Source organism: Phacochoerus africanus, chromosome 1 (genome assembly GCF_016906955.1).
Source record: "Phacochoerus africanus isolate WHEZ1 chromosome 1, ROS_Pafr_v1, whole genome shotgun sequence".
Lineage (NCBI taxonomy): Eukaryota > Metazoa > Chordata > Mammalia > Artiodactyla > Suidae > Phacochoerus > Phacochoerus africanus.
In genome coordinates, this window is record NC_062544.1 from 123,990,176 (window position 1) to 124,004,694 (window position 14,519).

The 14,519-nt window shown below is 47.2% G+C and overlaps 1 protein-coding gene across 2 annotated transcripts in view; it reads left to right on the forward strand.

Moving 5' to 3' along the window:
- PTPRG (protein tyrosine phosphatase receptor type G) overlaps positions 1-14,519 on the forward strand; it is a 730,473-nt gene that overhangs the window by 603,941 nt on the left and 112,013 nt on the right. For both annotated transcript variants that reach the window (XM_047778440.1, XM_047778433.1), the window contains exon 9: positions 11,554-11,738. In XM_047778440.1, the coding sequence (XP_047634396.1) occupies positions 11,554-11,738 (185 nt within the window). The remainder of the gene's footprint in view (positions 1-11,553; positions 11,739-14,519) is intronic.

Genomic DNA, 14,519 nt, shown 5'->3' on the forward strand with positions numbered 1-14,519 from the left:
AGAGAAAGGAGGCACTGAATGTGGCAGGTGCTGGGTCAGGTCGCTCCCACACAGAACTGCTCCATGGCTTGGGAGCTGTTGAGCTGATCTTGGTAACAGACATCAGGGGCTGTCTGTTATTTTCACACTTTATAAGTATCACTAATTACTTGCTCCTCTGTCTCCAGGCAGGTAGGCAGAGTGTGATCTTCAGGGCCAACTTAGCTACCCTCCTGTGACTTCAGATTTTCTCTGATCTCTAGAGAAGTCTTCCTTGAATTTGGGTTAGTCTGTGCAGGCGCCTGGTGCTTGTGAACTGCAAACTGAAAATTAATAAAAGCCGCCAGCATCCTTCCTCCCAGGGTGACACCCTTCCCCTTTCTCTCGCTAAGTAGCATTCACAGCCCATGAAGCAGGAGGCTCCAAGATGTTTGTGTGTGTCTCCTGGAGTCTCTGGAGGAAGATGCCTGGGAGACAGACCATTTCTTCTCCCCATTCTTCCCATTCATTATCCCACAAACCAATATGAGCTAGTTGAGGTGCTAGGAACATGGACCCAACTGTTCCTTGGCCCCCTCGGGGCCTAAGCAATGCTCTTACCGCCCCACCCCCAGCCTTGAGACTGTCTGAAAAGGCAAAGAGCACCTCTGGAGTCATCTTTTTCTCTTTCCCTCTACGCACACCCAGAGGTCATCACAGTTGCTGACTTCACTCCTGGGCCCTCTCCAGACTGTCTTCTGATTCCAAAGCACCGGGTTAGACCAAGATGAGTGTCTTGGCTGTCCTGTGTCACATCTGTGCCTTTGTAGACAAGGTGCCATTGGTATATCTGACACTGAGTGCTAAGAGGTATGATTTGTCTAGTGCATGGAATCCTCTGATTTCCCTGCAGAGGATTCCCAGAAAAGAGGAGCCTTCTAAGTGAGGAGTGTTCTGAGCATCTCAAATGGTTGGTTTTCACCAGCCACTTAGAAGCCCAGCTCCTTAGAGCACGTGAATCTGCATGCATGCTGGGGGCAGCCAGGAGGTGGAAGCAGCTCCTTCCTTCCCAAACTCTGCACAAATGTGTTCCCACTGAGGTCGCTAGGGATCACTGCTTCCTCACAGCCTGGTCTCTCCAATTTGAGTGGCAGGCTCTTTGATCTCTTGGGTTCTCTTGACCAGGCCAGGAAGGGGGTGCTTTAAGGCAGTCCCCAGATGTGTAAGCCCCTAGAACCATACTAGAGCGGTCCATCCTTAGCAAATGGCCTTTTGGTGCAGGTGGCACATCTGGGGGTTGAAACAATGTTGGAATTCAAACAATGGAGCTCATCCAGTGGCCTCCTTGAATCAGAACAAGTAAGAGGCAGGTGCCAAGGAAGAATCAGATTCAAAGTGGATAAGGTGAATGCTGGAGGACATTAAAAGGAGAACACTCCTTTTAAATATGGTAGGTACCTAGGTGCTCCCTAATTCTAAGAGAAAAGTTATTTTAAGGACCAAGTTGAACAAAGAAGGAGGGCATCTTGACCAGTTGGATGATAGTCATCTAGAATCAAGGATTTAAATAAAAGCCCGGCTAAACCCAGCAGTATGGACCACTCGTCTGTTGATCTCTTGACAGGGTCATTGGGATCACTTAAAAAGGTAGTTCATGGGATCTTAGGTCTTGGATGGTGTTTAGAAAGCAGTTTCTCATTGCCAAGGTCAGCTCTAGGACTCTAAATGACCCAGGTGTCTCTTGCCGATAAACGAGGCCATGACGTCATCTCAGCCATGGGAAATAGGAGACTGAAAAAGCCCAGCTTCACTCTAAGGGCACTCAGACCTGCACTCTGGTTTCTGGTCCTAATGCTCAGTTGGGGCCCAGGTTGAGAGCAAGAAAGCAGGAGAAGGGGGACGTTAAGAGGTACCACATAGCAAGGATGCTGTCCTCAACTGAAGTGGGATAAGGTGCATTATGCCATTTTGGCAGGAAGTTGCAACATGTTAAAGTTGGAAGGGAGGGATATTTGGGGCACATGGACTCCAGCCTTCTCAGTGTCTGAGAAGCAGCTGTTTTCAAGCAGGGCTTGGATGGTGCATTGCTCTGAACTTCACCAGCTCCCTTAGCACTGAGCTGAACAATGCTTTTTCTTGTATAGGACAGAGACACCTCCCCTGGCCCTTCGCTCTCAGAGGAAGAGGGATATCACATAGGAAAAAGACTCCAAGGAAGTAGGAGAGGTCAGGAATAGCATAATGTGGGAAAGTCAAAACCTTATGCTTGGTGGACTGGAGAATTAAATTTCTGTCTTTGCCTTCCTGGGCGCTGGCTGCTGCTATTGCACTTTGAGCATGTGGCTGTAGCATATGCACAGAGGAGACAGATGATGGGATAAGGTTTTCCCGGGAGTTCCTGTTGTGGTGCAGTGGAAATGAATCCAACTAGCATCCATGAGGATGCATGTTCGATTCCTGGCCTTGCCTAGTGGCTCAGGTATCCGGCGTGAGCTGTGGTGTAAGTTGCAGACAAGGCTCGGATCCCTTGTTGCTGTGGCTGTGGTATAGGCTTGCAACAGCAGCTCTGATTTGACCCCTAGCCTGGGAACTTCCATATGCCTTGGGTACGACCCTAAAAAGAAAAAGGAAAAAAAAAATGTTTTCCAACTTGCCGTCTTCCAGGGTAATTGCCATACAGAGCTTCTCAATTATTTGGCTGAGAAACTGAACTGCACACTAAGGCTTATTCATGGGATTGGAAGGGGTGCTGTTGGGTGGTATAGAAAAGAACTCCACAGATGTGTTAGGAAAACTTAGTTCTTTCTCCTAAGTAGGAAGCCGCCTGGTTCTCTGCCTCCTGGGTGGGAGAAAGCAGTGAATTGTTTTTTTGATTGTTTCCTAGGTTAGATTGAATAATTTCTAAAAGAAATTTTTTTGGGGGGTCTTTTGTCTTTTTAGGGCTGCACCTGCGGCAAATGGAGGTTCCCATGCTAGGGGTCTAATCAGAGCTGTAGCCGCTGGCCACAGCCACAGCCACGCCAGATCCGAGCCGCGTCTGCAACCTACACCACAGCTCACGGCAACGCCAGATCCTTAACCCACTGAGGGAGGCCAGGGATCAAATCCATAATCTCATGGTTCCTAGTCAGATTTGTTTCTGCTGTGCCACGACAGGAAATTTTTAAAAGAGTAAGCGATACTTCCAGTACTCTTATCACTTGGGAAATTACAAGGGTTTGAGGAGCTCTGTGCCAGGTACTTGGGGCAGAGACCAATATATATACTTTCTTTTGTCTCGTAGCAGAGTTTGCATTATTTAAGACCTCATAGATTTAAAACTTGAAAGCAGTTGTCTCAGGGATTGGTGGCACTTGCGGTCTCCAACATCATGGAAGGTGGTCCTCCAGCAAGCCTCTGGCTTCAGGTCAGAGCTGCCCAGGAATGAACCCAGCTCCAGACACTGCTTTTAAGACCTGATCTCAACCATCCTCCTCCTTCTCATTTTCTGCTTGCCAAGCCATGCTAGTTTTCTTTCCAGTTTTCCCACCCCAACCTGGATTTCTGTCTGCCATATCTAAGCCTCTTTCCTCCCTGCTCATTTTATGAACAATTAACCATTGTTCATATTTTAGTACAGACATCACTGTGTTCAGTAAGCCTTTCCTGACCAATCCCTCAAATCTAGGTCAGGATCCTTTATTAAACCTTTTTACAGAACTACTATAATATTTTCCTTAAAAACATGTAATCACATGATCCTTAATGCTGGGAGTATTTAACCTTTTTGGTGCCATGGGCCCTTTTAGTCATCTGGTGAATCCCATAGACTTCTTCTCATACCATTGATTTTAGATGCATAAAATAAAATAGATTACCAAAGAAGCCAATTATCCTCAGATATTATAAAAATAGTTTTCATTGTAATATAAAAATTGATCTGCTTCTTGATGAAGGCATTAAATTATAAAGTTGAGCAGCTGGTCTAATAACTATTATAATTTTTAAATAATGAGCATGAAGGAAAATTTGAGATATTGGCAATAACTGTAATCAAATAGGAATCTGTCTATGATTTCTATTGGTGATGTCACACGGGTTCTGCCAACATTACTACAGTTAGTTTCTAACATTTGAAACATAAGGAAATGCTAAATTTTAGTTAGAGATTAGTGAAAATCAAAGTGTATTTTTTCCCAAGTGAACAAATTTCTGTGGATTCTATCCAGAGCCCCTAAGGATCCTCAGTTTGAGAGATATGCTTTAGCTTAAAATTAATTGCTCCAATAAAGCAATTAATGGCTGTTTGCCCTCTGGGTTGTAATCTCCAGGAGGTCAGGGACCATGTCTACTTGTGTTTACATTTATCCCTAGTTCCTAGTCATGGTCCTGCCATATAGTAGATACTCAGTAAGTATTTAACAATAGCTACTCCTTAAAGCATCCTTCCTACCCATCAGCCAGCATGAGCTTGTGCATTTCAGGCATTTATCCCTGAAGCTTTTACCCGAGCTTTATCCAAGACCACACTGCTGGTATGGCCAGAACCAAAGTAGTCTGACTCCATTCAGACAGCGAATGAAAGACCCTCTTGGATCTCAGACTCTAAAACAGAGGTAATGATGGAGCTGGAAGCCCCATAGAATGACACTGGGGATTTGATGACGTAGTTTGTGAAACATAGTATCTCAGCCCAAAGTCGGCCTACTCAGATAGTACTCGTAACTATTGCAGTATCACTGCAGAACAGCACATGTAGAGGCCCTGGAGTGAGCACCCTATACCACCATACTTATTTCCAGCCTCCCTGTGATGGTTTGAGGGACCATGAGCTTAGTTTGTATTTCTGATAGGGGAGAACAGTAATTGGGAGGCACCCAGTTTCAGAGGGCCTCAGAGGAATCTGAGGCTGCTAGGGAAGTGGTTAGGAGATCCACACTCTCATCTGTCACAGAGAACAAAGGAAACCAGGAAGGCAGAGGGAGCAGGAAGGAAGCTGTTTGCACGAAGTATTGTTAACTCACAGAGGAAGCATAGACCTGGGGCTAAAGTAGTGATGCCCTGTGCTGGTGTGAGTCAGTTTTCACCTTTTAAGTGCTTTGAGTAACCCTCCCAACCTCTTTATTACCACCCTGCAGATAGGAAAACAGATGTGGGAGATGTTTGTGGAGAGAAGGCACATGATGTCACGCCCCCGCTGATGTCCAGTACCACAGACGTGGTTCCAGTCTTGAGCCCTCTCCCCACTCTGGGTCTTTGGCTCAGCCCAGTGACTTGGTCTCTGTGGACCCCAGGGTCGTCATTCATCTTTAGTGGAGAGGATGCCTGTGTGGACCACCTGAGATGAAGGCACAGAACCTGGCCCATCATGACATGTGCTTGGCCACTGACAGCTCCAACTAGATGGAGTTTTAATGTGGTAAATCCCGAAAATGCCATAGCTGAGGTCTTGCTTTAACTGGGTTCTGGCACTCTCTCCGGGTTCTGGCACCTTTGACCATGCAGTTTGCCTTTCATGAGCTCTCAGTGGTGGTGGCAGGGGGAGGTGACACCCTGGAGCACCAAAATGCCAGGTTTGAAGTCCTACATGTCGGCTTTGGGGGATTTCATGTTTACTAAGACCTTTCTGATACTGCCCTTCAGAAAGAGAGATCCATCCCTGAGACCATTTCTTTGGAAATTTCCCCTAAATGATGCTGCATTCAAGGGTTCCTGAGCTAAGCCAGGTGATAAGGAAATGATGGACATTTAAGCTGTCTGAGGCTCGGCTGGCGGCTCTGTGCACCTGAAATGTTTCCTTCTGCTTTAAGAGGAGGTAACACCCCTCCTCTCCCTCCCAGCCAGACAGGTAGGTCCTTGGCCAAGAGGCATCTGTCTACCCCCATCACCCGTGGTCCTCCGCAGGGTGGGGCTGCTGTGTGATGTCACACCTCCACCCCCAACCCCAGAGGAGGCAGCAATTTCCTTTCTGTTGACAAGCTTTGTGAGAAAGCAGTTCGGATGGCACCAAATTGCCGGGCTTGAGCAGTGCTGTCTGTCTGATCCCTGATCAATAAGTGGCCCGTTGGCTCAGGTGTGAAACTTGAAGGGATCCAGTGATGGGAGCAGGCCAAGGGAGGATTTCAAATCCAGATAGTTTCAGGCCCTCGGAAGGTACACTGACAAAGAATGTATCCCATCAGTTTATCGGGAAGCGCCCCATATGAAGAGGGGTGGGGGTAGGGGAATCTATCACATACTTGTGGAACCACTGAGAAAATGTCCTTGATGTTGATTGAGAAGCCAAGGACCTTGCGTGCTCTGCTAGAAGCCTCTTCATTATTTAACGAAGGCTGGGATGGTAATTAAAGGTGGTTCAGAAGGAAGGCAGGAATTTGTTGGAGCTAGCCAAGCGTCCTCCGAGATGCCTATGACCGGCAATCAGACACTGGTGAGGAGGTAATCAGGCCCCAAGAAGGGGAGGCTGATGACAGCAGCACCTCACAGGGGATATTTATTTAGAGAGCTGGGTGTGGAGCCTCCCACGTGGTTAAAAGGCTTTGATTTTGTGCAGAAGAACATATCAAGACGAATGGCCCACTCCCTGTGTTGAGTGTGGTTGTGATGGCCGTTGTCAAGGGTGTTGGACTTATTTTTGTTTGTTTTTCTTTTTTTCATTTTTAAAAGTTTTATTGAAGTGTAGTTAATTTACTATGTTGCAACAAGGTAACCGGCTGTGACAAGACTGAGATCCATGGGGATACAAGGCTGGAGACATGCTGGGACATCACTGGTGTGGAGGGGGGGCACGTCACTGGGAACTTTGGGCCAAGGGAGGGCCAAATGCTGGATTCCATTCACCCATCATGCCATTTATTCAACCTGAAATATTTATAGGAAACCCACTGCCTGGCAGGCACCAGTTTAGCACAAAGGATGACGTTGCAAATGACAGAAAGGGCACAGCCTCAGGGAGCTTATATTCCAGTGGGGGAAGAGGGCATGCGAATACCCCTTACAGACTGTCTATGAGGTCCACAGTGCAACACTAAGTCCTCCTGAGCCCAGGAGTCTCTGGGCCCTGCAGAGGAAGGGCTTCTCCAGCTGGGCGAGGGGCAGTGTCTGTGAAGAGCACAAATGCAGTTGGTAAACATGTTTCAGAAGTTTGGCCTGCCTTGATCTTCTGCATCTGGAATCAGCCAACCACTGGCCCCTAAGCCAAAACTCTCCCACCAGCACTTTTTGTACAGCCAAGAGCTCAGACTGGTGTTTGTGTGTTACACCGTTGGAAAAAAATCACAAGCTTTCCTGACCCATGAAAACTGTATGAACTAGAAATGCAGGGTCCATAAGCAACATCATCAAAGCACCCCTACTACTCTGCAGATGTGACCTTCGCTGCTTCTGTGCTTCACAAGCAGAGCTGAGTAGTGGTGACAAAGACCATATGGACAGGGGAGCCAGAAATGCTCACTCTCTGGTCCTTTACAGAAGTATGCCACCCCCTGTTCTTGGTCCTCCTGATAATCTGCAAATGCTTCCTCCAAATCTGGCCCAGAAAACCCACCCTCTCAGGTAGATGGAGAGCAGAAGAGAAATTTCTGCTCCACCTCCTCTTCCCATAGGCTAGGATGGGGGTCCTCAGCCTGCCAGCCCCTGGCCCTGGTGTTCCAACGTGTCGCCTGCCGCAAGTGTGGCCCTTTGGAAGCCTCTCAGTTATTGAATCCATCTCCCCTCAGCAGGTGGTCCCATTAGAGTGAGGCCAGACCTGCCACCTTCATGAGCTTAAACCAGTATTTTCCCGTCCATTGGGATAGTGGGACTTGGTACCGTCATTCAAAATAGTGATACCAAGTGCTTTTTGATAAGAAAATATTTCCACGACTTACTGAGTAAAATATAGCAGCAACAACAAAATCACTTCCAGAGCCATAATGCATAATAACCCACTCAACATCAAATTGTACCAATGTGGGAGTTCCCATTGTGGCTCAGCAATAACAAGCTCAACTAGTCTCCGTGAGGACGCAGGTTTGACCCTTGGTCTTCCTCAGTGGGTTAAGGATCCGGCATTACTGTGAGCTGTAGTGTAGGTTGTAGATGAAGCTCCAATTCAGCCTCTAGCCTGGGAACTTCCATATGCTGCAGGGGTGGCCCTAGAAAGCAAAAAAAAAAAAAAACCAACAAAAAAAACCCCACTGTGTTTTTGCACATGTATCTAGATGTTGGATCCTCAAATGTTAATAGTGGTTAAGTTTGGATACTAGGATTTTGGATTTTTTTTTTTAACTTTCTTTTTCTTACTTTTTTGGACAACTTGAGATTATTTTTAAAAACATCCACGTGAATCATCTTAATCAGCAAAGAGCCAGCTATTTTAATTTTAAAGAATGAGAATGGTTGCATCCGCATGTGGGTGATAGAATTATTTATGTGGTTATGATGTAACGGTTAGAGATGCATGCATCCCCATACAGCTCACCCCCAATTAGAGCAGGAGAGTGATGGCTTCAGAATAAATGAGCAAAGAGCAAGGGAGGGGGTAAGAAAAGATGTAGAAGTCAGAAAATCTGAGATGGTTATTATTGTGAGGCATAGAAGCTTCTCAATATATAAATCTCCTTGGTTCATCATTAGTATTTGGAAAGATGGGAATGTAGATCTTTTCCTGATTTCCCCTCTGCACCCTCTTGAGAAACTAAACCCCTTAGACGGTGGCGTATTTTTAAATGGTGTGTTAGCGCCACCTAGTGTCAACATGCTGTCATTTCACCCTCGTCTCGGTGTGAACCTACCATCACAGTCTTTGTTTGATGTCCCTGCTCTGGTGGCATTTGCGCAGCAGGCAGCGAAATGCCTCCCGGGGTTCTGTAGGGCAGTGGGAATGCCTCATTAATTTATCCCTTCCTTCCTGTCTCAGTCGCACAAAGCGAATCTGTCCGACTGAAGAGGGGTTTGGCAGTTGAAGAGCAAAAGGATGCCTCCCTGTCAAAACCAATCTCCGCTTTTCTCCAGCAGCCAGCTCCTTAAAGCTGGGTCCGTGCTTCTCTGGCAGGAAAGCCACCGTCCCCAGGGCTGCCTTGGGCTTGGAGCTCTTGAGGAGCAAATATGGGACTCCAGCTTGTGGTGGGCTGCCCAGCATGTAGCTGCGCTCCTGGGAGAAGTCAGAACCAAGCCTAGGACTTCTGGCTCATCCCTTCCAAGGCTGCTCCCATCCTGCTCTCCAGACCCCAGCGTCGTCCTTGCTGCTTCCTTCACCCTCACGCTCCTAGTCCAGCACCTCCCCAGGCCTCTGGGTTTTCCCTCTGCAAGTTCTAGAACCTGCTGTTCTGTTTGACAAGCACCCGGCCCTCTACACTACCTTCCTGCAGGCTTCCCTCTTCAGTAGCTGCTCTGGGTTCCTTTACCCTCAGTTGAAGCTCCAGGGAGCTTTGTAAAGTACAGACCTGCTTGCATTGTTCATTTAGGCCTGCAAGGCCTCCCACCTTGTTTCCTATGCCTAATCCAGCCCCATTGCCTTCCTTTCAGTTCCACAAGCCTCCTCCCACCTGTGGCCCCTTGGCTTGCCCTCCCCTCATGCCCTGACTCCAATATGGTGAATCTCCACTCAGTTCCCAGTTGGATGTGCCTTCCTCAATTGAGTCTTCCCCTGCGCCCCCCCCCCCCCCCCCCCCCCCGCCACCTCCCATGGCCTGAGTCACATCCTCCTATAATTTGTTTGGAAAATACCATATACCTCTCCTCCCTCTAGCCCCCACCCCCCATCCTGGTGTGTGGTAAGCAGCTTCATACATGCTAGTCTTTGGAGAATTCCCCTCTCCCCCGTTAGACCAGTGGTTCTGAGCCAGGGGTGACTGGCACCCCTAGGGACATTTGGCAGTATCCACCTGGGGATATTGTGGGCTGTTTTAACTTATGGGGAGTGTTACTGGTGTCTAGTGGGTAGAGGCCAGGAATGCTGCTACAAGGCATACAACAGCCCCCAAGAGCAAAGAATCATCTGGCCCAACAGGCCACTGGTGCTGAGTTTGACCAGACTGGAAGCCCTATGGAGCCAGGAACTCTGGCCCCTGAGAAAGAGCACATTGGAGGTCCCAAATATGTTAAAGGCCAGCTTGGTGCTCTCAGCCCTTATGGATTTGTCCTTAGGTGGGTGGACAACCACCATATCCCTTCAGACCTGACAACTACAAAGAATAAACAGGAAACTTAACCTTGCTTTTCCCACAACAGGATAATTACTCAGGGACCTTCTGGCAGCCCCCCCCCCTTTTAAATGGCCGCACCTGTGGCATCTGGGGGTTCCCAAGCCAAGGATCGAATCCAAGCCATAGCTGTAATTTATGCTACAGCTGCAGCAATGCCAGGCCCTTAACCCACTGAACCACAGTGGGAACTCCCCAGGGTCCTTTTTGTGTGTGTGCTTTTGCTTTAAAATTATTTAAAGTCTAATTCTAAATTGTATGTTTTTTTCCACTTTGATCTTTTACAGTAAAATTTCATCTACAATTTTAGTTGAGGCATTACATAAGCCAAATGGCCTGGCTTCTAAAAAACCTTCATTGTGCAAGAAAAGTCCAGATGACTATGCACAATTAACAGAGGTTAAAGCGTTATGATAACTGAATGGAACACATGAGGTTGTGGGGGAGAGGGCTATAAACAATCTTTTAGAAACAGTTGGGGAAATTTAAATAGGGACAATGTATCAGATAGTGTTGTTGAGTTTGTGTTTATTTTCTTTGGTGTGATTGGGGTATTATGGTTATGGTCTCAGTCAGCTTAGACTGCTCTAACAAATTGGGTGGCTTACAAACAACAGAATTTCTTTCGCACAGTCTGGAGTCTGGGAAGGCCAAGGTCAAGGCACTGGTAGACTCATGTCTGGTGAAGGCCCGCACTTCTCATTCTGTCCTCACATGGTGGAGTGGGGGAGGGACTTCTCTGGGGTCTCATATCAGGATGCTGATCCCGTTGATGAGGGCTCCACCCTTGTGATCTAATTGCCTCCTGAAGGCCCCTCTCCTAATACCATCCAATTGGAGATTAGGTTTCAAGATAATGAATTTGAGGGGCACACCGATACTCAGACCATTGCCTTTAGAGAGGGGAATGTCCTTGTTCTTAGGAGATGCAGACCAGAGGGGTTTGTTTTTGTTTTTGTTTTTTTCTTTTTTTTTAAGGTCTTTTTAGGGCTGCACCCACAACATATGGAAGTTCCCAGGCTAGAGGTCAAATCAGAGCTGTAGCTACCGGCCAACGCCACAGCCACAGCAATGCCAGGTCCGAGCCATGTCTGTGACCTATACCACGGATCACAGCAATACCGGATCCTTAACCCACCAAGCAAGGCCAGGGATTGAACCCACATCCGCCTGGATGCTAGTCTGGTTTATTACCGCTGAGCCACAACAGGAACACCCAGACCAGTGAAGTACAGGATATCTGCAGCTTGCTTTCCCTGACTTAGCAGGAGAACGAGAAAGAGAGAGAGAGGGGTGTTTGTAGAGAGAGGGAGAGAGCAGATGTGGCACAGTGTGACGGGAGTGTGGGTATGTCCTGTCCTACCCTGCCACCCTTTCAAGGTCTCTGTCCTGAGAAATAGGGCAGCCCTGAGCTTGGCCATGTGTGTTTCAGTCTGCAGCTCTCCACCCATCCACATGAAGGTGCAGCCCCTGAACCAGACAGCGCTGCAGGTGTCCTGGAGTAAACCGGAGACCATCTACCACCCGCCCATCATGAACTACATCATCTCCTACAGTTGGACCAAGAACGAGGATGAGAAGGAGAAGACGTTCACAAAGGACAGCGACAAGGACTTGGTAAAACTGCTTGTTCTGACTCAGGGACCTGCTGCCCTGGCAGCTGGGAGAAGGGCCCTGTGCCGCTCTTTGGGGTGCTTTGTCTGTCATCCCAGCTCCATGCTGCCCCCTGCAGGCAGGAACCACCACGGGCCATGCTGCCGCTCAGCCGATGCCCCTGTGAACTGGGGCTGAGCCTGCCTGGGCTCTACCCTGCCCTTTCACTTGGCCATTGCACCACCAGGAAAAGCGAGTTCATTTCTTTGTAGTTGGGCCTTTCAACATGGACCACTTTTTCTTTCATTATTTAAAAAGAAAAAAAAAGCTTCCCTGAAGTCCTTGTTGTCTCATAGCAACTGTTATTATAAAGGTTAAACGAGTTACACAGGTGTGCCACAGGGCCTGGCACCAGGTAAGTAAACACTCTGTAAATACCAGCCATTATTAGTACTACAACTGTTCCTCCCCCTCTTCCTCCTCCCCACTCCCACTGCTGTCACCCCACCATGCAGCTGTCCGCAGACCCCACCACTCCCTTCTGTCGCATTCGATCCGCCTCGTACATTCCTACCTTCTAGACCCCAGTGACCACATAATTTGTAACCACTGTTCCCAGACTCTCAGACACTGAAAGCCCCACCTCACTTGAAGCTACACATGGCCCAATTCAACTTTTCATCTTAAATGCGCATCAGTAGTGGCCAGCCCCCAACAAGGACCCAAAGAGCAGATGTTTGCAGAAGCCTTCTCCTTCCTCTGGAAAAGCATTCTCTGGTCTTTACATCTTTGTAGAAACTCAAAGTGACACGTTCAGGTTTGAAAGCCTTGCGTTTATTGTTAATCAAAACAATTCTTTGGAATAACGAAGCCCATGCTTTACATGCACATGACAAACGTAATAGCACTGAGTGGGATCCTTAATGGCGGTTATCACGTTTTTTTTCTCCCAGTACAGACTCCCCAGGGCCCATTCAGTGAGTTAGAGAATAATACTTTGCATATTCCTTTAGATGAAGATTCTTTCACTTCATTTCCATTTATATTTTCAATTTCCCCACTAGACATTGTTATCTGGGTCACATTAGGGAATGATGAGCTTCATGAAATCGGAGAGGAATCTATTGAAAGGCACCCAAGGTTATGATGTGTTTTAACCTTTCTCTCATCAAGACTGGAAGTCCGTGAGGGATGTTTCTCTTTCTGAAGTAAAGATGGCTTGCATTAATCAGCAGAAACTTTCTAGGTGCTTATTCGGTTTCTTATTCTAAGTGGAAAATAATTAAACATGCAAAGATGAATAGATACCACCTTGGAGTGAATTCTAATAAATCCCTGCATAGATGGAGCAAAGATTTTGCTCTGAACAGAAAATGGGGTCAGAGGTTTAGAGAACAAGGCACAAATTAGTGTCAGAGAAAGAGGGAGATGTAGAGAAAAACATGCTTTGACAGCAAGTTCTTTTTTTGTAAGAATTTCTAGGGGTGATTATTTTCTTTGGGGACACACAAAATTAATTTTCTTAATGCCTCAAGAAGTCGAGAGCACAGGCTTTGTGTCAGCAAAGCTATCCTCCAACTTCGCTGTTCCGATGGCCCAGAAACCTACAAGTCCTAGTGCACATGTTCCCGGAATTTCCCAGCATCCCTTTCTCTCTCCCACCCTCACTACAGACCTGTGGGACCCGTGTCATTGCCTCCTTCTGCCTAAAGAGAGAAAGGAAGCTGAAAGTTAAATAACTTGACCCCAGCCTACTGCTCTCACCTGGAATCTGTTTGCAAGGCAGCAGGTGTGGCCACAATAACATTTTAATGCCTCCTCAGAGGTTTTCAATAGCTACGTTGGAGGAAAACCCACTCAGTGCTTAAGCTCCCAGAGCTGCTTTCTGTATTTGGCCCAGAACTCACAATTCAATGACAAGACATTTCATCCATTAGGGAGTCTTTGAAAATAAGTTGCTTTTGTTGTTTGTTTCTTCAGAAGCCAGGCCCTGCCAGCTTTTTAGGTATTTTCCATTCTCTTATTTTTGAAGGCTCTTGGAATAAAGTTCTGAGGGATGGGGATCTGGATTTGGCTGGTGACGCTGGACCAAGGATTGGCAGACTTTTTACTAGAAAGGGTCAGATAGTTAAGATTTAAGACTTGAAGGGCTCTATGGCTTCTCTAGGCAACTACTTGAGTCTGCTGTCATAGAGTGAAATGAGTACATGAGTACATGAATGGCGTGACCATGTACCAATAAAACTTTATGTACAAAAAAGCAGACAGTGGGCTGGAATTGGGCTATGGGCTCTCACTTGCCAACCCCATGTCATACCAAGGGCATTCTTTCCATTGCATGGTGTGGACTACCTATAAACAAGGTTTGACTGGCCTATTTTGTGCAGCACTCCCAAAGACCCTGGGGAGGGGGTGTGGTGGGTGAATACTGCTCTCCCCACTTAGCAGTTCAAGGGAGCAGAGACCAAAAGACATTGAATAAGTGACTCAGAACCACACAGGTAGGGAGTGGTGAGACTTAGGTACATCTCCTGTTGTCTAGCTTCTAAGCAGGTGATCTTCTAGCACCATGCCCTATATTACTCCAAGGTCGAGGTACAAGGGGACCTTTAAACTGCGAAGAAACAGACACGCAGGGGTTTTGTTATGGCTGTTCTAAGCTCAGCATGGTCCTCGAAATTCAGTATACTTGATAATTCTAGAGGTTTTATAGGATTAATTATTACCACTTACAAGGTAGGGTAGTTTTAATAGAAACACAAGCCTGGTGGATATCGAGAGGGCTGAAGGCACATTCCAAGCCAG